The sequence below is a fragment of the Phoxinus phoxinus genome (assembly GCF_949152265.1).
Source record: "Phoxinus phoxinus genome assembly, chromosome: 22".
Lineage (NCBI taxonomy): Eukaryota > Metazoa > Chordata > Actinopteri > Cypriniformes > Leuciscidae > Phoxinus > Phoxinus phoxinus.
The window spans coordinates 27,384,131-27,406,400 of record NC_136897.1 but is presented as its reverse complement, the minus strand read 5'-3'; the positions used below and the strand labels follow the sequence as shown (position 1 = coordinate 27,406,400).

At 35.4% G+C, this 22,270-nt stretch overlaps 1 protein-coding gene and 1 long non-coding RNA gene across 2 annotated transcripts; one reads left to right on the top strand and one right to left on the bottom strand.

Annotated features, from left to right (window-relative positions):
* Window positions 1–738: 738 nt before the first annotated feature.
* LOC306990916 lies at window positions 739–2,724 on the bottom strand. The gene is made up of 3 exons (XR_013795976.1): window positions 2,625–2,724; window positions 1,747–1,887; window positions 739–1,122 (listed from the first exon to the last, which is right to left on the bottom strand). It is a non-coding gene; the product is annotated as an uncharacterized lncRNA (long non-coding RNA).
* A 1,855-nt stretch (window positions 2,725–4,579) lies between these two features.
* gnb4b (guanine nucleotide binding protein (G protein), beta polypeptide 4b) lies at window positions 4,580–21,789 on the top strand. Its single transcript, XM_079596575.1, has 10 exons — window positions 4,580–4,777; window positions 10,458–10,556; window positions 10,660–10,698; window positions 12,653–12,759; window positions 13,026–13,089; window positions 14,037–14,199; window positions 15,860–15,926; window positions 16,244–16,445; window positions 17,551–17,767; window positions 19,541–21,789. Exons 2-10 carry the CDS (start codon window positions 10,500–10,502, stop codon window positions 19,645–19,647), a joined length of 1,023 nt encoding a protein of 340 aa, XP_079452701.1. The 5' UTR covers window positions 4,580–4,777; window positions 10,458–10,499; the 3' UTR covers window positions 19,648–21,789.
* The last annotated feature ends 481 nt before the right edge of the window (window positions 21,790–22,270 follow it).

The window sequence follows — 22,270 nt, the reverse complement described above, 5'->3', positions numbered from 1 at the left end:
TATATTCACGCACCTCACAAACACAAAAGGGGATTCTTGTAATTGGGATCAGTTTATGGAACTCTTTGGACATTAAAAATTAATTTTAACTTAGAACTCCCTAGCAACACCATAGCAACCAACCGTAACACCCTAGCAACCACCCAAAATACCTTAGAACACCCTAGCAACACCATAGCAACCACCCAAAATACCTTAGAACTCACCAGCAACACCATAGCAACCACCCATAACACCCTAGCAACCACCCAAAATACCCTAGCAACCACCCAGAACACCCTAGCAACCCCCCAAAATACCCTAGCAACCGCCTAGCAACCACCAAGAACACCTTAGCAACCCTCTAGAAACACACTAGCAACTTTAAACTACTTCAAACTTCAAATCACTTTAAACTCATTTAAATGATTTGTGTTGCATTAACTGAAGCTGGGCGGTGCTTGTTAGTTCCCAGCATGCTTTGCATATGAATATGAATAAATGTTAAAATTAAGTGTTTTTTTGATAAAGTGAGAAAAGGGGAAGACTTGATCGTGTGTAATTGTGTTTAATGTTCAATTACATTGGAATTATTAGAACCATTTTAATTACAGTGGGTTACCATCGTGGAGAAGAGTGGAGCATTTTGATTGGCTGTGACTGATTTAGTTACTTTTTCCTGCTATGGTTGAAGGAGCATGTAAATATTAGCATTTAAGATACTAATATGTGCTAATGCTAACAAATAGCTAGCTATAGTCTATCAATTTAATCATGTGTCACTAAAATAAATGAAATATTAATGGATGAATGAAAATAATAAACACTTGAATCATGTCAGGAAACCTTAAAAAATTAACTTTGAGATTACTTAAATTAGGTCGCTTAAAATTACTTAATTCCATGATGTTGAAGTTACATGAACAAATTATGTTTATTTAACGTAATCCAGATATGTGGAACCTGTTGAGATAAAAAAGTTAATTAAAGCCAACATATCATTGAGAAAAGAGAAAACCACACATGTAAACCTTAAAAATTAATACAAAGATAATTTTTATCTAATAATGTGTTAAAAAGGCTTGCATTGAATCTTCAGGATGACCCTGAATGAAGGACTGGACGCTGGCTGTGACCTTTGACCTGCAGGAGAGAGGAAAGCAGGTCATCAGGAGGAAGTTGCTTCTTTTCAATTTTCTATTATTCATATATTGTTGAACATTAACAGAAAGGCATCAATAACTGAACGTTTTACAAACAAGACTGAGCTTACATTCAATCACATCACAATATATAATATATTCCCGACAGTAAGTTAAAGACAGTTAAAAATAAAGAGATTTAGGAAAGTAGTGGAGTATAGGAAGATTTACAAATACAAGACCTATATTATATACTAGACATTCATCCTTAAGAAACAATAATCGATATCCTCAGTCAATATGTGGATGGTCTATATACAATGTCTCTTTTTTTATTTACTCAGATATGCCCTGTTGTATTATTATTTCTATTTTTGTTATCATTTTATATGCATGAACATGTATATCCAAAGATTGTAAGATAATATTTGGCTGTGCTGTTAGGAGACACCAGTACCACTGTTGTGTTATTGTAAAAAAAAAAAAAAAATATATATATATATATATATATATATATATATATATATAATACAATATTTTCACAACTAAAAAACGTTTTTTTTTTTTTTGTTTTTTTTTTTATGTAAAATTTCAGCAAAAGCAATACGTTAATTACATAACATACCTTTGTATCCTTAATTAACAAACCAAACTTAACAGTTTCCCACGCCAGTATCACAAGAAGCTGATGTTGAGTTCTCTGAGAGCCAGTGCTGCCCCCTACTGGACAACTGCGGGACACAACAGCTTCACACACCCGGAGATACTGGATATTAAACCTTAATTAAAAACAAAAATCTAAAAGTTTGCATAGAGTATGTTGAGTATGTGTTTTTGTTGAGCATCATACTTCATACATCAGGCTTTTATGGCTCATATAGTGAGAATATGGAGGGAATAAATCGCCACATTCAGAGGCTCAAACTGAGCAGAAATAGTACATTTTGGTGCAGATGCTGATATTTAGGCCCAAAAAGCTTGTAATGTAAATCAATGATTTTATACTGACATAAAATGTATATTATAATATCAGTCGTTATTCTATCTGCCAATAATTTGCTTTATACGATGATTTAAATGTTTATTTTGATGTATTTTTTGGTTAAGAGAGATTAGAGAACAAATAAACCTTCCTCGAAGCCTAATAATGATATTTGAGACTCACATTTGAACATTATTTGTCTAAAATAAAAATTATACGTGGATAATCAAGCAAACCTGTAAACTTGTAAAAAAAATAAAAATACAATTACACTAAAATGCCTTTTACTTGCTAAAAAAAAAACATGAAATATCAATCAGACGTATAATGTAGCAGATTGTGTGCAACAGGTTTTTCAGCAAAGTTTTGATCATATAGATAGATCATGTGTGGAATAAAACATAACACATCTAGGCTTTGGGTTTTTGACAGATGCTATATTAAAATTGATTGGTTTGATTGTACTGCTAATAATGCATCATATATAGTTTAGCATGCATTACTTTTTCACTCATATTTACCTTTTATATAAATGTACAGTTAGGCATCATGCATCGCTCCTCTCTGCGGAGTCCCTCCTCGCCTGACGTCAGGCGCCATTTGTGACGGTTGCCATGGCAACCACTCGCCTCCCCTAGAGATACATGTAGTGATGGATTCAGCTTTTTTTTGCATTTGCATTTGCACTGTACATTGCATACATCCCTATAGCTCTTAAAATTTATATTATATAGATATTCTCTGGTATTAGTTTGAGTATCAGTGTATCCACTCTTTTTTGGTGTTTCATGGTATAACCACAGCGATATAATTTTAAAAAATCATCCATTTATTTCGCATTTTCTTAGCTGTCTTATAAGAAAGATGTTCAATCCCACATGTAGACATGTGCCTGTGTTTGAGACAACAAAAGCAGGGTATCCTCTCCATATTAACACGTCTATTTATAGCCATGCTGCATCTTTTTTTAGCATCATGTTTCTGATGCTCTTCCCTTCGGCTCCGCAGATCCTCAGCCACTGCTCTCTGAACAGCTGCCCGAGACACTTATTTTCCTCATACATGTAGTATATATCCCACATATATGTCACTAATATGATTCTGATTTTAATGAGAACAATAACCGAGGGGCTGTGACCCCATCTGGAAGCCGCTGAAAGAGGTGAAAGCCCCGAGAGACCCCATCCCGTCTCTGACAGAGGACAGATCGCTTTCAACTCACGCCATTGATTCTTCTCCCACTGTTCGCTTTCATTGATGCCATTAAATATTCAACATTTCCAAATGCGAGTGGATTTATCATAAATTTTGAAATAAGAGTAATTGAATTGCTCTCAGCATTTAACACAATATACAATAGCCTACACAGCCCAAAATTATATATGTACAATAAACTGATAATGTATACAAAATACGTTTCAATCTGTGCAATACATCTTTGTTTTGTTTTTGTGTGTGCATGTGCAAAAATTGTGTATATAGTACTTTATTATGGTACATTCTATCTATCTATCTATCTATCTATCTATCTATCTATCTATCTATCTATCTATCTATTCATAAATCCATTTATCTATCTATCTATCTTTTTGTGTGCATGTGCAAAAATTGTATTTACTGCACTTTATTATGGTATATCTATCATTCGTCTACCTATCCATCCATCCATCTATCCATCTATCCATCTATCCATCTATCTATCTATCTATCTATCTATCCATCCATCATCCCTATCTATCTATCTATCTATCTATCTATCTATCCATAAATCAATAAATCTATCCATAAATCAATCAATCAATCAATCTATCTATCTATCCATCCATCATCCCTATCTATCTATCTATCTATCTATCTATCTATCTATCTATCTATCTATCTATCCATAAATCAATAAATCTATCCATAAATCAATCAATCAATCAATCAATCAATCTATCTATCTATCTATCTATCTATCTATCTATCTATCTATCTATCTATCTATCTATCTATCTATCTATCTATCTATCTATCTATCTATCTATCTATCTATCTATCTATCTATCTATCTATCTATCTATCTATCTATCTATCTCTAACACAACATAATGTTAAGTAATAACAATGGAATTTTAAATCAGACCAATGTTTCCGAACATTCTTAAGTTTAAATTTAACTTTTACTACGACAGAAACAATGTTACAAGTTTCCCTGCGAGACTCAAACACGTAGCGGATACGTTTCCTGTTTCTCCTACAGGCGCTTTGTTGAGGCAGCGGACGGACTGTACCATTCATCCGTAGGGGAACACAACAGCACCAACAACTACAGTTCCGTGTGTGTTCACACGATAAACACAGAATTTGGCGGTATATTGTAGTTTTATGTTGATATAGTTAACATAAATCATATTTATGCGTTTAAACAGCGGTTTTTGGCTTGTCGAAGCCACCCCTGTGTGTCGAGCCACCCCTCCGCCGAGTCTGTTGCCATGTTCCCGGTTCCCTTATGGGTGTGGTGACGAGATTGCTGGTGAAAATTGACTCTCAGCTCGCGTGAGGGCTGCGTGGCCCTTTAAATGTGTTTAAAATTGACTTCCAATTAATTGAGCTGCTTTGAAATTTATCTGTGCGCTTATCAACATGCCAGGGATCTGAAAGGAGCTGAATTTGCCCAAACCAGCCTGATCAGGTGAGGGAAAAAAAAAACAATCGTACGCTGTGTTTCTCTGCTCTCGTCTATTTCCTGCTTGTAAAACGCTCGTAAAAGGTCCTGCTGGGTGATTTAAACGCATTGCTGAACTTGTTTTGACTGTTTTAGGGGTGAATGATGGGCTGAATCTTGACTACGTATAGCTAATTAGTTAAATTATAATCTGCTGGTTGTTCTGTTTAAAGAAGAAGCAACAGGAGGCCTGATACACACAAGAGTTGAGTCTGAACTCCAACCGTTATAATAATCTATTAAGTGTTTCCTGGCAGGAGTTAATCATCTTAATGGACAGTGTGGTGTAGTGGTTAAATATCTGTGGTGATGAGTGAAAGATTGCAGGTTCAACCCTCAGCTGGGATGACAGTATTATTGTGTCCTTGATTAAGACACTTCAGGTTACTACAGTAAACATGAATGCCCGTTGTTTTGAATAAAAGTCTTCGTTATATGAACGAACTCCACAAGTAATTGTCCTTAGTGTCACTGGTTATGTCTTCCAGCTTGGATAAATTGAATAAAATGTTCATAAAATCCCCTTTTCGTATTAAAAATGTAACCTAAAGTATTTGGTGAAGGACGGCAATCACTGAGATCCTTCGAGCTTATAGTTTTACTTTCACTTTACCTTTTACTGTTGAAATCCGTTTTGATTCACCTAAAGTAATTTTTTTTTTGTCAAATCCATGCAAAAGCATGACAAATTTTTATATTTACTGGCTTAATTAGCCGTTTTAATCTGCAGTTATGATGAGACTGTGATGTGTGTTCTTTAATATTGTGGGTTATTGTGTAATTTTATTATTTTAAGGATTTAGAAATGGCCTGGCAGACATTATTTTCAAACAAAATCGTTTTTTCAGTATTTATTAGGTACATGAAGATGTTCACATGTAACAAATATATACAGGTGACATTTTTAATATAAAAAATTTTAATATCAGGCACACGTTCATTTATTTCAGTAATTCAACTTAAAAGGTGAAACTAATATATTATATAGACTCATTACATGCAAAGTGAGATATTTCAAGCCTTTATTTGTTATAATTTTGATGATTATGGCTTACAGCTTAACTAATTTTCACAATATTCAAATTTAAATTTAGGTTTTTCATAAGCTGTAAGCCATAATCATCATAATTATAACAAATAAAGGCATGAAATATTTCACTTTGCATGTAATTTTGTGAATGTGTGGAAAATAGTCCCTCTTTCCATTATTTGCTTCCTGGAATTGATTTTCAGTTGCAGTTTTTCTCTTTATGGGGTTATTAAATAAAAGCACACAGCTTGTCATGTTTGTATTACTGTAAAAGGAGGGTGAAGGTTCCCATGTCCTCCGTCATAGTGTCAGGGATGGGGCTCAGCAGTGTATTTTGTCATCATTAATGGAGTGAAAAACCAGCATGGCATATCTGTGCCCACGGAGAGCGTGCCAAGCTGATCTGACACATCCTGGCACCTTCCTGAATCCTGACGGGCATCACCTGCAGTCAAAGGGATTTAGTGTTATGGTGCACACTTGAATGAAACTTGCATCTGAATTGAATCCATAACAGACAGCACCGTATAGTCTGGTTGGCATCATCATTATGTTTAAAATAGGGCTGCACGATTTGGGGGGGGGGGGGGGGGGGGGTATTGTTGCATTTTTTTCTGATAAAAATTGCAGTGCTTGTTTTGAAGGCCTGCACAATTTGACATTTTCTTTAATTTTATGAATTATTATTTAAAAAGATTACACAAAATAAGAAATTGTACTATTGTAATGTTTTATTGTATAATAAAAAAGTTTATATTTAGTAAAAATATGGGTATTTGACTCTGGTTAAGTGTATTCATAGCGGACTGGTGGGAGTGGCCTTGGACATGCACTATGCATTATGGGTGTTAAAGTTTTTCTACCCATTTGGCAAAAGGGGAGACAACAGCGTTTTTTCTCTGCGTTTTCTCTAGTCACATTTATTTTTTTAAAACCTTGTTTCTAATGCATAAGCCAAGTTTAATTGAAAGCCCATTTGCCAGGGATGAAGTACCCCTTTAATCATATCACACTTGATAATCTCACTAAGCCATATCGAGATTTAGTTTTTTTGTCAAGTTTTATTGGAAGACAATAATAAAAAAAAAAAGATACATTTACAACCTTACAGATGTCTCTATACCAATACAATATATATATATATGTATATTAGGGCTGTCAAAAGATTAATCGTGATTAATCGCATCCAAAATAAAAGTTTGTGTTTGCATAATATATGTGTGTGTACTGTGTATAATTATTATGTATAAATACACACACATTCATGTATATATTTAAGAAATATTTTCATTTATATACTGTATATACATTTATATAATTTATATTATATATAAATATTTTATATATAAATATTACCAATTTTTCTTAAAAATATACATGATTGTGTGTGTTTTTATATATATAAATAATTATACACAGTACACACACATATATTATGCAAACACAAACTTTTATTTTGGATGCGATTAATCACGATTAATCTTTTGACAGCCCTAATATATATATATATAAACCAACCATCCCATACTGGACCTGTTTACATTGACTTGAAAAGGTACGATGGAGTTACATTCGAGATTTAGTTTTATTTCGATTAATTAATTGCGCTACCCTAGTCTGAAGGAGAGCGACATGTAATATGTGAAGCTTGAAGCTGTAGTTCAATGTAGCTGTAGTTAATAATAATAATAATAAATAAAGTATTAAATGTATATAGCGCTTTTCTAGGTACTCAAACTCAAAGGTACTGATGTGAGTTTGAATCCATAGGGTCTTAAATCACTCCAACCAAAGGGCTACAGACGGTCCCAGCGGTGTCTTACCGACGACCAAAGATAAACTAATGCCAGACTCAGGAAACATCATCTGTGTCTGATCACTAAAATCATTACATAAAGGTCAAAACCAAATCATAAACATTGTTTAAAACAGAACTATTTCAAAAATCGTTGTAGTCCTTGGTATTACACATAAGTTGGGTGTTGCTGTCTGGTAGTGGTTGGGCAGTGTGACCTAATGGTATGAGTAATATACTCATGGTAACAGTATATATCATAATTAGTTATTTTTTATTGGAAATTCAATGCAATAAAAAAAAAAGTCCTAGTTTTTAATAACCATGCGGTAAATGCCTATCTTTGTACAATAAAATGAACTGGTAACACTTTATAATAAGGTTTAATTTGTTAACTATGTCAGTTAACATGATAACAATGAAAATACTTTTACAGCATTTATTAATCGTAAAGTCCCCCTGTGGTGCAAATCAAGCTTTTAATGTTGTTTATACGTATATGTGGTGTTTTCAATGTGCTTTAAGACAAACCATGTGTACATTCATCAGTCAACACTATTTTCTCCTCAAAACGGCAGTGAAAAAAGACAACGCTGTTTGAAATTAGGTGCTTTATCTCATTTGATTTTGTTTTGAACTTGATGGATGCAGTCACATTATTTGTTTATACTCATAAAGCTAACTAACTAGCCTCCAGTTTAGGTTGTGCCAGATGTCAGTTTGAGAGATGCTGGACTAGTGACCAAACCATGTACTGTTAACGCACAGATGCTGTTTGAGTTTGTAGTAGATCTTCTAACTCTTAACGCATTCGTATGGATTCAAAGGTGAGGGAGACATTGAGACACGGTCGCTTGATTTGACGGAAAGGTCAGTGAACATACGGGTGGCATTTGGCAGCAGTTGGTGGGGTTTTGAAGACCCTCTGAGCTCACCGTCATTTCCCACGGCTCTCAGATCAGTTTGTGCGTTTAATTAAAGTTGCCGAAATGGATTTGCTCAAAGGAAGCTGGTGCTTTGACCATTTGTAATTGCATTTCTAAAGGGTTAGTTCACCCAAAAAATGTAAACTCTGTCAGTTATTACTCTCCCTCATGTTGTTCAACCCCGTCAGACTTTCCTTCATCTTCAGAACACAAATTAAGATATTACTGATTAAATCTGAGCGCTGTCTCACTCCTCCATAGGCTTCTATTGTAATTGAAACTTGCCGGCCCAGAAAGTTAGTAAAGACAATGTTTAAAATAGTCCGAGTCACTACAGCGGCTCAACCTTAAGTTTATCAAGCGAACAGAATACTTTTTGTGCACAAAAATAACGACTTTATTCAACTCTTGATGTTCTTCTGTGTGTTCCTCTGAGTGAGTTGGATAAAGTTATGCAATTTTTTATTTATTTATGTGCATCTTGGCGTTTCCCTCCAGCAGTTTTTATGTGATATCCCAAAATGCGAAAGAAAAAAGATAATTTACTCACCCCGATGTCATCCAAGATGTCCATGTCTTTCTTTCTTCAGTGGAAAAGATATTAAGGTTTTTGATGAAAACATTCCAGGATTTTTCTACACAGAATGGACTTCAATGGCAGCCATCATCTCTCCCAATGTTCAAAAGAAGGATCAAATGTCCGTCTCAAGGCAGCTTCAGTCTCGACACGATCCCAGTCGAGAAATAAGGGTCTTATCCAGCGAAACGATCGGTCATTTTCTAAAAATAAATACAATTTTGTATACTTTTTATCCACAATTGTTCATCTTGTGCTGGTCTGCGACGCGCCACGCATTACGTTATCTAGCAAATTATTATCCAGCAAAACGATCGGTCATTTTCTAAAAATGTTTTAAATATATACTTTTTAACCACAATTGTTCGTCTTGTGCTTGCGCCACGTCATCACGTTGGAAAAGGTCACGAAAAAATAAAAATAAATTAAAACAAAGATGTCGGACGATTTTGAAGTTGGAGGAGAAAATGAGACTGAGTTTTTCGCCCTTCCCTACCTTTTTGAACCGGAGTACACAGACAAATAACTTGGATAGATGACGTGACCTTTCCAACGTGATTATGTGAAAAATCCTGGAATATTTTCCTCAAAAACCTTAATTTCTTTTCCACTGAAGAAAGAAGGACATGGACATCTTGGATGACATCGGGGTGAGTAAATTATCAGCAACTTTTTTTGAAAGTGAACTAATCCTTTAACTTCCGCAGATTTAACCTATAAAAAGTGGTTTTGTTGGTATAAATCAATGTATTTAGGTTGATTTGGTGATGCTTAATAACATCTTTTGATTTGAATAAAACCAGTTAATTTAAGTCAAGTCATCTTCATGACATCTTAACAATGTAGATTGCTTCAAAGCTGCTTTACAGAGATAAACGTATAATTTAAGGTAACAGATTTTTTTGGCTTTATAGCGGTTCCTGAATAATGTTATTTTCCAGCTAAAGTTAGTTTTGATTAATTCACTTTCATCGAAAAGTAATTTGTTATTAAATTAGGGGCCACTAAGACGACACCGTTCTCTCTACACAGACTTTAAACGCGAACCGCAGCGCAGCGCTCATTGGCCGACGCTGGTCATGTGTGTGTGATGCTGGCCAATAGTGAGCCTCCGTTCTGAATCCAGAAGCGCTGCGCTGTTACACTACGTGAACTCACTCAGAGGCCCAACATTTTTATTTTTGGGTGAACTAACCCTTTAAGGGATTTCATGACCGCATGCATCCACTAGTGCAATGTTTGATTGACAGATGAGCACATGCACTGTAAGAATGATGTCATAATACTGTATAATTGTGAGATGTGCACATTTCCTGCAGGTCCAGCACGTCGTCGTCTCGGGTGAAGGTCAAACGGGAACCATGAGTGAGTTGGAACAGTTGCGTCAGGAAGCGGAACAGCTTCGCAACCAGATCCGGGTAAGAGGAACTCTTCATCAGTGCGTGTGTTTGGACTGACGAGTAAAGGAAACCTTTGCTGTGTGTGTTGAGTTTTGTGTCATGAATTATTGTTGTTTTTCAGGATGCTAGAAAAGCCTGCAGTGACTCCACACTTTCGCAGGTACGAAACAAATCACTCGCTAAGTTTCCATCCACTTGTCAATCGAATTATCTGAAGTTCGGTTAAAAAAAACCTCATGCGAATAAAGCTGGTGAAAGTGTGTTTCCATCCAACGGCTTTAAAGGGAATAAAAACCAGTGCGTAATGACGTCACATGCTGTTTTGCGATCAAATTGGTATATCGATTTGATTTGAGACATTTTAAGGTGTTTCCGTTAATTTTCGCACTGAATCGCACAACATTCAAGCCAATGTTTGCGAACAATTTTTGCTAGACAAAATGCAATTCATTATTTATTCGGCAAATAACGTTTCCATCAGCGTTTATCGCATAAGCCGTATATCGATCAAGATCAAATCCGATGAGACCGAACGCATTTCATTTGAGTGGATATTCATGAAATTCAATCGAATTTTACTATTTCTATAAGGCATTTTTCATTCGATATCACTTAATTCGGATTAAAACGTGTGGATGGAAACATAGCTAGTGATTCATTGATATCAACCAGGTTATCTACAAACTGCTGAGGCGATCTGTCAAACGCTTGGAATAATTACGATTTATTTAATGCTTTTGATAGAAGCTTCTTACGCGCACCACAGCTGCATTATTTTGATCAAATACAGTAAAAACAATGGCCACAAATATACCCGTGCGACTTTTGTGGTCCAGGCTCACATATGATGATTTGCATCAGTTATTATTGGTTTATTATTGGTCAGTTATCATTGGTTTTCTATTATTATTATTATTAATAATAATAATAAACTAAACTAAATAATGATTCTGATTATTATAATTTGAAAACATTTTACTGCTTAATATTTTTGTGGAAACAATATTTTTTAGCATTCTTTGATGAATAGAAAGTTCAAAAGGACAGCATTTAATGAAATGATTTTGTAATATCATAAATGTCTTTTTCTGTCACTTTTGATCAATTTAATGCGTCCTTAGTACTGTATGAAAGTAGTTATTTTTCTTCTACTTGCCCTAAACATTTGAATGGTAGTGTATCATGGTTTGCAAAAATATGAAGCAACACAACTGTTATCAACATTGATAATAATAATAAATTATTCTTCATTAGCAAATTCAAATTATGCTGAAAATGCAGCTTTGTTCACAGGAATACATTATATTTTACAATATTATCAACAGTTATTTTAAATGTAATAATATTTCACAATACTACTCTTTATATATATATCGTATATATATATATGTATATAAAATAAAGATTTTTTTGTTTCGAAGTCTCTTCTGCACATCAATGCTGTATCAAAAATACAGTATTTTTTATATATACGATATATATATATATATATATAAAATATACTGTATTTTTGATACAGCATTGATGAGCAGAAGAGACTTTAAAAAAAAAAAAACTTAATTTTTCCAAACTTTTGACCAGTATTTTATTTCCGCATTTTTACATATTTTTGTAAATGAACATTGAAATGCTGTAGTAATGTAGCAAAAATATGAAGCAACACAACTGTTTGATCAACATTATCAACATCAACATTGATAATAATAATAAATGATTCTTCATTAGCATATTCGAATGATGCTGAAAATTCAGCTTTGATCACAGGAATAAATTATATTTTACAATATTATCAACAGTTATTTTAAATGTAATAATATTTCAAAATATTACTTATATATATATATATATATATATATATATAAATAAAATATACTGTATTTTTGATACAGCATTGATGAGCAGAAGAGACTTCAAAACAAAAAATCTTAATTTTTCCAAACTTTTGACCAGTATTTTATTTCCGCATTTTTACATATTTTGTAAATGAACATTGAAATGCTGTAGTATATGAAGCTGAACTTGCTGCTGTAAGATCTCTGATGTGCCATTGGCTCATGGGAGCTGATAATGTCGTGTGATCTTTGATCTCGTGCTGTTTCTGGCTCATATGGCAGATGACAGCGGGCCTGGACTCAGTGGGGCGGATCCAGATGAGGACGAGACGCACACTCAGAGGTCACCTCGCCAAGATCTACGCCATGCACTGGGGCAGCGACTCCAGGTGTGTGTTTGAGTGACAGATCCCTAACCATCACGATTGGTTTTATATACAGGAAATGCTGCTTTAAACACTCTGGGCCTCCTTTCAACTGTGTGATTAATATTACATGAAGAGACGCTTGGGACCCTGGTGTTCGTTTTCCATGGAGCTGTAATAAGGCCTTTCCCACCATGTTACTCAAATCCCATCTGTGTCCCATATTAATTACATTTCATTATGGATACGCTGCAGTGTGGATGAATATAATTTCTTTGGCTTTTTTTTAGGTTACTTGTCAGTGCCTCCCAAGATGGCAAACTGATCATATGGGACGGTTATACGACAAACAAGGTAATAATGAGATACTAAAGGTAACATCTAAATTAATTTGTTTTATTCAAATCAAAAGATGTTAATAAGCATCAACAAATCAACCTAAATGCATTGATTTATACCAACAAAACAACATTTTTTATAGGTTAAATGCTGCTTTTTAAGTTAACAATAGCTATGTTTCTATCCACCTATTTTTCTTTCGCATTTTCGGATATCGCATAAATAAATAAAAAATGTGCATAACTTTTGTGCATAACTAACCAATAAGACTTTTTAACTTTTGTTTTTTTTATCGGCTATTTAAAAAATTGTTTTAATCTATTAGCAGCTCTAATATTTGCTGAGATTTGAAGTTAATATTTTAACAACATATTTGCATGTTTGTGGTTCTGTGATGCCAGTTAATGTTAACATGACATGATTTGTTTTTGTTTTAATATTTACATATTATTTTATATAATTAAGTTGTTTTTGTTTGTTTTGAAATAAGTTTTTTTTTTTTGCTCACCAAGACTGCGTTTATTTGATCCGCTGAAAATAAAAAATTCAGCTTTTCCATCACAGGAATTAATTAAATTTAAAATATATTAAAATAGGAAACCTGTAGTGTATTATATGCAAATTTGACTTTTTTTATATATATCTTTTAATTTATTGCATTTTATTTGCGCGCTCTGAGACGCAAGTAATTCATTATATAAGAAAATTATTATATAAAGTGGTTTCCCCTACTTTATTAGGAAGTTATGATTTTGTTCTCTTTGACCTAATGGATTGAAACGCTACTTTATTCGCAAATGTTTTAATCAATATTCTTATTTTGCGCACAAATTAAATTCGCAACTTTTGATGGAAACATTGCTAATTGCACCACTAGCCTAGTCCTGCTGGGGATTGTTTTCTGTTTATCTTCAGGTTTTGCGTACTGTATTACTGAAGGATGTTGTATGTTTTTAACTCAGATGCACGCCATCCCCCTGCGCTCTTCCTGGGTCATGACCTGTTCGTACGCCCCGTCCGGGAACTACGTGGCCTGTGGAGGCCTGGACAACATCTGCTCCACCTACAGCCTTAAGACCCGCGAGGGCAACGTCAGGGTCAACCGAGAACTGGCCGGACACACAGGTAGAGTCGCGTTTCTTTATCTCCTCAGTAACACGTGTCCTAACTACACACGATAAAATGCGTCTTTTCCATGTTAATCAGAGTTTTAGTCCTAACCAGCGGCGACGGCGACACGCATCGACTCCATTTTAGAAAAGTTTCAATTTTTCTGCGGCGTCGCGCTGGAACAACAAACACAAAGTGTGGCAATGATAATCTTAGGCACTGTTTATGTGCTTTATTTAATGTTAAAAGTGTGTCATGTGACTGAATATCATTTAGTGCTCCAGCTTTGTAGCTGTAAAAGCAACACTGGATAATTCACCTCAGATCTTGAAATTAAACAAATGGAAACAAGAACGTTCTAACTGTGAACAAACAAGTGTATTATATGACAAAGATTGTTTTAGTAACTCAGTAGCCTATGTATTTTTAATACTGTTTAAATTGTGTAATATTTCCAGGGTCCAAAATTAACTTTTTGGCTCACCTGCCACGGGGACTGGTAGATGAAAAAATCCACCAGCCAAGCATATTTTTTACCGGCCAAAATAATAAACAGCCTTTTTGTGTCACATATACATTAATTTTAGTACATTTAATTGAGATAATAAGGTATTATGTTGAATACAAACAAAAAATTGTCCAGAGCTAAATTTTAAATGTAGGCTATAATAATTTTTTTATTTTTTATTTTACACACACACACACACACACACACACACACACACACACACACACACACACACACTCTTAATCTCTCTCTCTCTCTCTCTCTCTCTCTCTCTCTCTCTCTCGTTTTTATGTTGAAAGGGATGGCTACTGTTCATTTAGCTGTTCATAATCTGTCCACTACTGTTCACACACATTTCGGTCATTTTCTATCTGAAGCTATTGCCTGCAACATTGAAAACTCCGGTCTCTTGTGTTTAGCGCGAAAGCTCACGGACAGTCGTGCCGTGTACCAGCTGCTTTGAAGCGAATATCAGTTTAACTGACTCGTAACGTGTGCAATATCTCACGACCTCCCGAGTGTCCGAACATTTTATTTTATTATTTATTCGCTAAACGGAAAATCTACCAGCATTTGGCGCTTGGCGGGTGTTAATTTCGTATGCTGAAGACAGCGCTTAGGAGACGGTGAAGCCTTTCGCCTTGCTCCACTGAGAGAGAGAGAGAGAGAGAGAGCGCGCGCGCGACCGGGGCTCGCTCTCTCTCTCTGCTCGTTCTTCAGTTAAACATGCGCCCTGTCACACGCGCAGCAGTTCGTCTACATTCGGCTACTCACCGACCAGATAAGACTATGGCGGGACAAACATTTTATTAAAAACATTTTATTACATTACTATTTTGGTATGAACATTCACCCGCCAGTGTGGCGGATAGCCTTTTGAGATTTACTCGCCAAATGGAAAATCTACCCGCATTTGCACTCGCCACGAGACTCCGCCCACACGCTGTTCTGATTGGATGTGCACTCGCCGCGAGACTCCGCCCACACGCTGTTCTGATTGGCTGTGGGTTTTGATTGATTGATTGACTGCGTATCTCGCAGTCGCGTCTAGTGTGGACAGACACATTACTGCTCTAATTCAACTCTTCAACTCTTTCTGTATGCCATTTTATACAATGCAATACATAATTCATTCTTTTCTTTTCTTTTTAATGAACAACCCTGTAGGTTATCTGTCTTGCTGTCGTTTTTTTGATGACAATCAGATCATCACCAGCTCTGGCGACACCACATGGTGAGTTCATGTTACATACAATAATGCAATAAGTGCCTTAATGGCAATAAGTACTTTTTCATCATTTCATTTTGGAATTTGGCAGACTTTTTTTTCCCAACGCAACTTGCATTGCATTAAAGATGTACATTTTATTGAAAATCAAACCTAGGACTTAGTCATTGCTAGCGCCGTGCTGTTTTAGCTACAGGAATTGTTTTTATTGCAATGCTAAATGCAACTTAAACAAATTTTTGTTCCATGTTGCTTTGAATTAAAAGTGTTTGCTTTTAATTAAAACGAAATTTTCAACTTTGCTTCTGTGTCTTTTGTTGCAGTGCATTGTGGGACATTGAGACGGGCCAACAAACCACCAGTTTCACGGGACACACGGGGGATGTCATGAGTCTGTCGGTCAGTCCCGACTCAAAGACATTCGTGTCAGGAGCCTGTGACGCCTCTGCCAAACTATGGGACATCAGAGACGGGATGTGCAGGCAGTCTTTCACTGGCCACGTCTCGGATATAAATGCCGTCTGCGTAAGTGTTTAGACATGTCTTTAAAATCGGGCTTGCTGTTTGGTTCAATTATTAAAATCTCGAGTCGCACGGGTATATCTGTGGCAATAGCCAACTATACATTGTATGGGTCAAAATTATCCATTTTTCTTTTATGCCAAAAATCATTAGGATATTAAGTAAAGATCATGTTCCATGAAGATATTTAGTAAATTTCCTACCGTAAATATATAAAACATGTATTTTTGTGAGTGAATGCAGCACAATCGTGAACATAAATGCACAACTTTAAAGGAGATTTTCTCAATGTTTACATTTTTTTGCTCCTCAGATTCCAGATTTTCAATAGTTGTGTCTCGACCAAATATTGTCCTATCATAACAAACCATACATCAATGGAGAGATTATTTATTCAGCTTTCAGATGATGTATACATCTCAATTTCAAAAAAATGACCCATGTGACTGGTTTTGTGGTCCAGGGTCTCAAATATAAACTACAAGTCAAAAGCTTGGAATAATTAAGATTTTGTTTTTGAAAGATCCAAGGCAGCATTTATTTGATCAAAAATACAGTAAAAAAAAAAATAGTGAAATATAACTATTTAAAAAAGCTATGTGTGTATATATATATACACTAGTAGTCAACATTTGAAGTGGATAAAAACCTTTCATCAAAGTTATACTTGAATTTAACAATACCCATTCTTGTCTTAGGACAACTTTGAACTTTTTTGATCCACTTTTAAATGTTGACTACTGTAGTAAAATATAATTTATTCCTGTGATCAAAGCTGAATTTTCAGCATCATCTTTACTTTTGAATGGTAGTGTATCATGGTTTCCAAAAATATATATAAAGCAGCACTGTTTTCAACATTGACAATCAGCATATTAGAACAATTTCTGATCAGTAATATTAACTGTATTTTTTTTATCTAATATTTGCATATTTGTCTTACTGAGCATTAGAGACAAACGCATTCATAAATCTTAATTACACCAAACTTAATTATACTACTAAACCAATACTACTGGGTGGTTTATACTATGTTCTAGAAGCTTCTCTTGTGTAACACTGCATGAGTAGATGAATTTTAGTTTATTTGTTTTGTTTACTCCTGCAGTTCTTTCCGAACGGAAATGCCTTCACGACGGGTTCAGACGACGCCACCTGCCGGCTGTTCGACCTGCGCGCCGATCAGGAGCTGATGATGTATTCTCACGACAACATCATCTGCGGCATCACCTCCGTGGCCTTCTCCAAGAGCGGACGCCTCCTGCTGGCCGGCTACGACGACTTCAACTGCAACGTCTGGGACACTTTAAAAGGCGAACGTGCAGGTAAGAGCAAATGCCCTTCAGAGTTTTTAATATATATTTCATCTTATCTTATTGGATGAATTTTAGGGGTGTAACACTTGTCCTAACTACACGCGATAAAAAGCATCTTTTCCATGAGTTTTTGTCCTAACCAGCCGCGGCGGCGACACGAGAAGACTCTATTTTAGAAACGGTTTCTATTTTTCTGTGACGTCGCTAGTGTTCTCATCGCCGCCCGTCAAAATAAAAGTCCGGAGCACCGTCAAAATAAAAGTCCCACTTTAAACATCGGCCAATCAGAAAAACTTATCTGCCGATATTTTAAAAATGCCAAACACCGGCCGATATATCGGTCAACCACTAGGGGTGGTTAATCTGTCTGATTTCCCGATTCGATTCGATTACGATTATTGATGTCCCGATTCGATTACAGTCGATTTTCGATTATTAACGATTCTCGATTATTGATTTTCCATTTCACAACAGTAAATTCACTACAGTAAAAATCACAACAATAACAAATTATAACAAACTTCAACATATTCTGAATCTCTATTAACATAAAATACGGATGTCCACGCATCACATGTTACAGCTATCCTACCCGCTTTCTTCAGTGATTCCATGACTTCGGTTTTGGTCTTGTTGTAGAGTGTGGGGATCGCTGTGTCTGTAAAATATCTCAGAGATGGGACGTTGTATCTCGGCTCCAAAGTGTGCAACATAGCGCGAAAGCCCTGGTTCTCAACGACTGGACGCAAATCCTTGGCAATAAAAGTTGCGATTGATTGTGTAATGCGCTTTGCCCTTTCTGAGCCGGGTGGAAGCTTTGACAATATTGTTTCCACGCTTCAGAGTTCCGTCTTTTGCGTTCCGTCAATATTACGTTAATATCGATTTTCAAAAAAAAAAAAATTCAGAATCGTCCACGTCCGCATCGCGATGCATCTAAGAATCGATTTTTTTTCCCACCCCTATCAACCACTAGTCAATAGTAACAAAGCACAAAGATTATTGTGATTTATTGGATGGGATGCGCGCTACAATGTTCCATTCATTCATCAACTGAAAACAGGACGACTAGCCTTAATCGATTCTTGGGATTTAAAGGTATAGCGGAGGATTTTCTTTTTCCGGGTGGGTAGCCTATACTATTGGTCCACCTAAGTGTCAATCATTCTGGTGATATGTTTATGTAAGGCCGTCGTACGTGCTCGTCCCTATGTAGTTTTCGCTTTCTGGTGTGTTATGTGTGATGAGTTACGGTTTCAGCCATTCCTTTGAAAATGGCTGAGGGTCGAAAGAGAAAAAATGTATACGAAGTGTATGATAAGAAGAGAAAGGCCGCAGAATATAGAAACAAGACCAGAGTGATTTTGGGTGAATATTTCACACGCTGGTGTGCGCTAAAAGCACAGGTTGGGCTTCCCACTGATGCCAGTGTCGCAAAGATTCTACTCGACAGGTAAAGTTTGTCATGCTATTTGGAGAAATCCATTTAAAATCACTGCTAGTAAAAGTTAACTTAAGCTACATTAAAGTTTAATAGGCGTTCCCTCTCGGGAGCAAATAGAGTGCATGTGCATTTTTAAAAAAATTGGAGAGGGCGGGTCTTTTCTAAAATTAGGAAAGATCCTCTGCTATACCTTTAAGAATCGATATTGGTTCGTAAAAATGAGAAATCAATGACTTTTTTTTACCCAGCCCTAATACAAACCGAACCGTGAGCAACTTGAACCGTTACACCCCTAATGCATCTGCATTATAATAACCTGCATCGCTCCCTCTGTTCAGGTGTCCTGGCCGGTCACGACAACAGGGTGAGCTGTTTAGGAGTAAACGATGACGGGATGGCTGTGGCCACGGGATCATGGGACAGTTTCCTTCGGATCTGGAACTGAGAGCGGTATTAAAAAAATCTCCAGGTCCAGTTTCCTTCCGTCCCATTTCTACGTCTTTCCACAGCAAGTCCTCTGTATTCCAGTTATTACACATGATTTTCAGTATGTAGTTCAATCTCGTGGAAAAGCCAATCGTCACCGCCGGCCACAGGAATCATAATAAGAGATTATTAAAGTGTCATTGTCTAATATGTAAATATACATGTATATGAATATAGATATGGTATATATGTACAGCATTATGTGTATGTATATACCATATAGTATATACATACATAGTGTTCATGTATATATTTTTCTAGTTGATCATTGGCCCATGACATTTTTATTAATCTTTTCTTTTTTTTTTTTTTTTTACTTTGTTTTGTGTACATAGAAAACAACGCTAAACTAGACGGATCGTTGCGTACTGCAGTCTGTATTACAAAAAGTTTGTGAATTTATGGAGGTTTTCATGCATTGGACAACAAAAGCGTAAAACATGCAGATGACCTCTGAACTTTCTTTTTTCTTTCTCTACACGCCACTAAATCAATCATTTATTGGTGTTTGGAACGAAGGCACTGAATTTTCTCAGCCTTGAGATTGAATGTTTAATTCGAAGCATTACGACACCTCGTTTTTAGGAGTCTTGCTTTTGATTGATAATGAAATTTATAATGTCTCTAATGCCCTTGAACTTTAGCCTTAAAATACTAGTGATCACAACAGAACCAATCCTAGTATATCAAATATTTTTGGTGCTTACAAAGGAAATCTGTGCTTTAAATTAATAACACTTGCTTTTTTCGGATTAGAAATGGCCACAAACCCTTCTCTTACATTTTTTTTTTAACGTTGCAGTGTTACAAAGATGGAGCATATCGAAAGAAGTATATATAATATTTTTGTGTGCGTCTTAGTTGATTAGGAGTCATTTGAATGCTGAAAGTTTTTTTTTTTTTTTTGCAATCTCTCAGTTTTAGCATGTAAATGTGTGCAAACAGGTGGAAATGAAGAACACTACCTGGTCAGGATGATTTAACTGCTCACTCACTCACTATATTTGGCTTTTTTTTTCTGTGGATAAAAAATTGTAGATCAGAGCAATGAAGCCGTTTACTCACTTTCGCCATATTTATAAGTGCCATCGGTTCTGACAGTATGTCTCTGTGTTTGTTGTGGTTGCCAGATCGAGGCTGTTTGAGATGTGTGTGTCAGTAACCAAGCTTGATATTCTTTCACCTTAACAAGCCTGATTAAAAATGATATTTGTGCCATTGTTAATGCTCTTAACACCTCATATAACTGTGAATAGAATTTAAAATCTTTCTCTTCACCTTTTTTATATAAAAGGGAATTGGAAAGTGGCTTGAAATTAAGTTGAGGTATTAAAGTGTATTTTGTCCTTTTACAGTATGAAAATGCTTTTCAGCATAAATAAAACCTTTTCACCGTTCACCACACCGTAAAATAATTAATTTAGGGTTTAAATGTGTTTTTTTTTTGCTAAGTTTTAAGATGATTAACTGTGAAAAGGGATGTCTTTAGTAGCAATGTCTCATTTAGAAGTTACTTCTACAATTTAAACAGGAAATTTGTCTGCTGGTATTATTTGTATTGGTTAGAATTTAATTATATTGTTGGTAATGTAGAGATTGAAAGATTGCCAATCAGTGATTCTTTTTGTGGTTGTTTTATTATGATCATGTTGAAGATTTGAGTGGTTGGTCCCGGATCAGCTGAAATGAACAGTTTTAACATCTAACTGTCTTTATCCTTGGCTAATGTAGTCATGTAGTCTTGGGCTTTAATGAAAAACATTGATGACTTTTCCAAACGAGTTAAGATTTTATTCCGCATTATTTCCAAACATGCCAAACCACTCAAACTCTGCAACAAAAGAGTATTTTACATGTTAGAACCCCAATGCTTTAAGTATTCATAATATACTTTTGGCTCATTTGTATCCTACATTACCTTCTTCTTTTGAGCCAATAAAGCCAGGACTGTGGTGTCTGGTATAGACTTTCAGTGCCATATTTTCAAATAATCAATTTTAATAACATTTTGTTCCTCAATTTTTTTGGTATTTGTAAAGTAACATGGTGATAAAGCTGCCATACACTGATATTGTAACCAATAAAAAGACTTTTAACCATATGTTAAGATGTTTCTTTTTGATTGTGTAAATCTGCCAATTTAAATGTGGATATTTGGGTTATGCTATAGCCTATTTCTTGGTAATATGACCTCTTTCAACTGAAAATAAACAAAAAAATGATCAAAACATTTTCAACGGTTTCTCCTAAACGTAATTAAAAGATATTGTGAGCGACGGAGAAAATTAGGGACAGATTCATATTTATCTTACTTTCAAAACAAATTATAATGTTAATGTGTCATAAACCACGATTATTTGTCGTTAAAACTCACCTCAGAAATTCGCGCCACTTCCTCTCAGAATTCCGGCGCGCGCGCTGATCTGAAAAAGCGAGCGATTTTCCTAGCGAAAGTCGACAAAAATACTTTTATCTTAACACAAGTTTATATAAACGATACAATATTGTCATTACTCACCTTTAATCGAAACCGTAGTAAACACACGCACACGCACAGTTGCATGGCTGATGGCGTTAATGAG

Excerpts from the sequence above, each read along its gene's own strand:
- gnb4b (XM_079596575.1), top strand. The coding sequence starts at position 10,500 with ATGAGTGAGTTGGAACAGTTGCGTCAGGAAGCGGAACAGCTTCGCAAC. Across the intron at positions 10,699-12,652 it reads GTGACTCCACACTTTCGCAG|ATGACAGCGGGCCTGGACTC; the intron begins GTACGAAACAAA and ends CTCATATGGCAG. Across the intron at positions 14,200-15,859 it reads AGAACTGGCCGGACACACAG|GTTATCTGTCTTGCTGTCGT; the intron begins GTAGAGTCGCGT and ends ACAACCCTGTAG.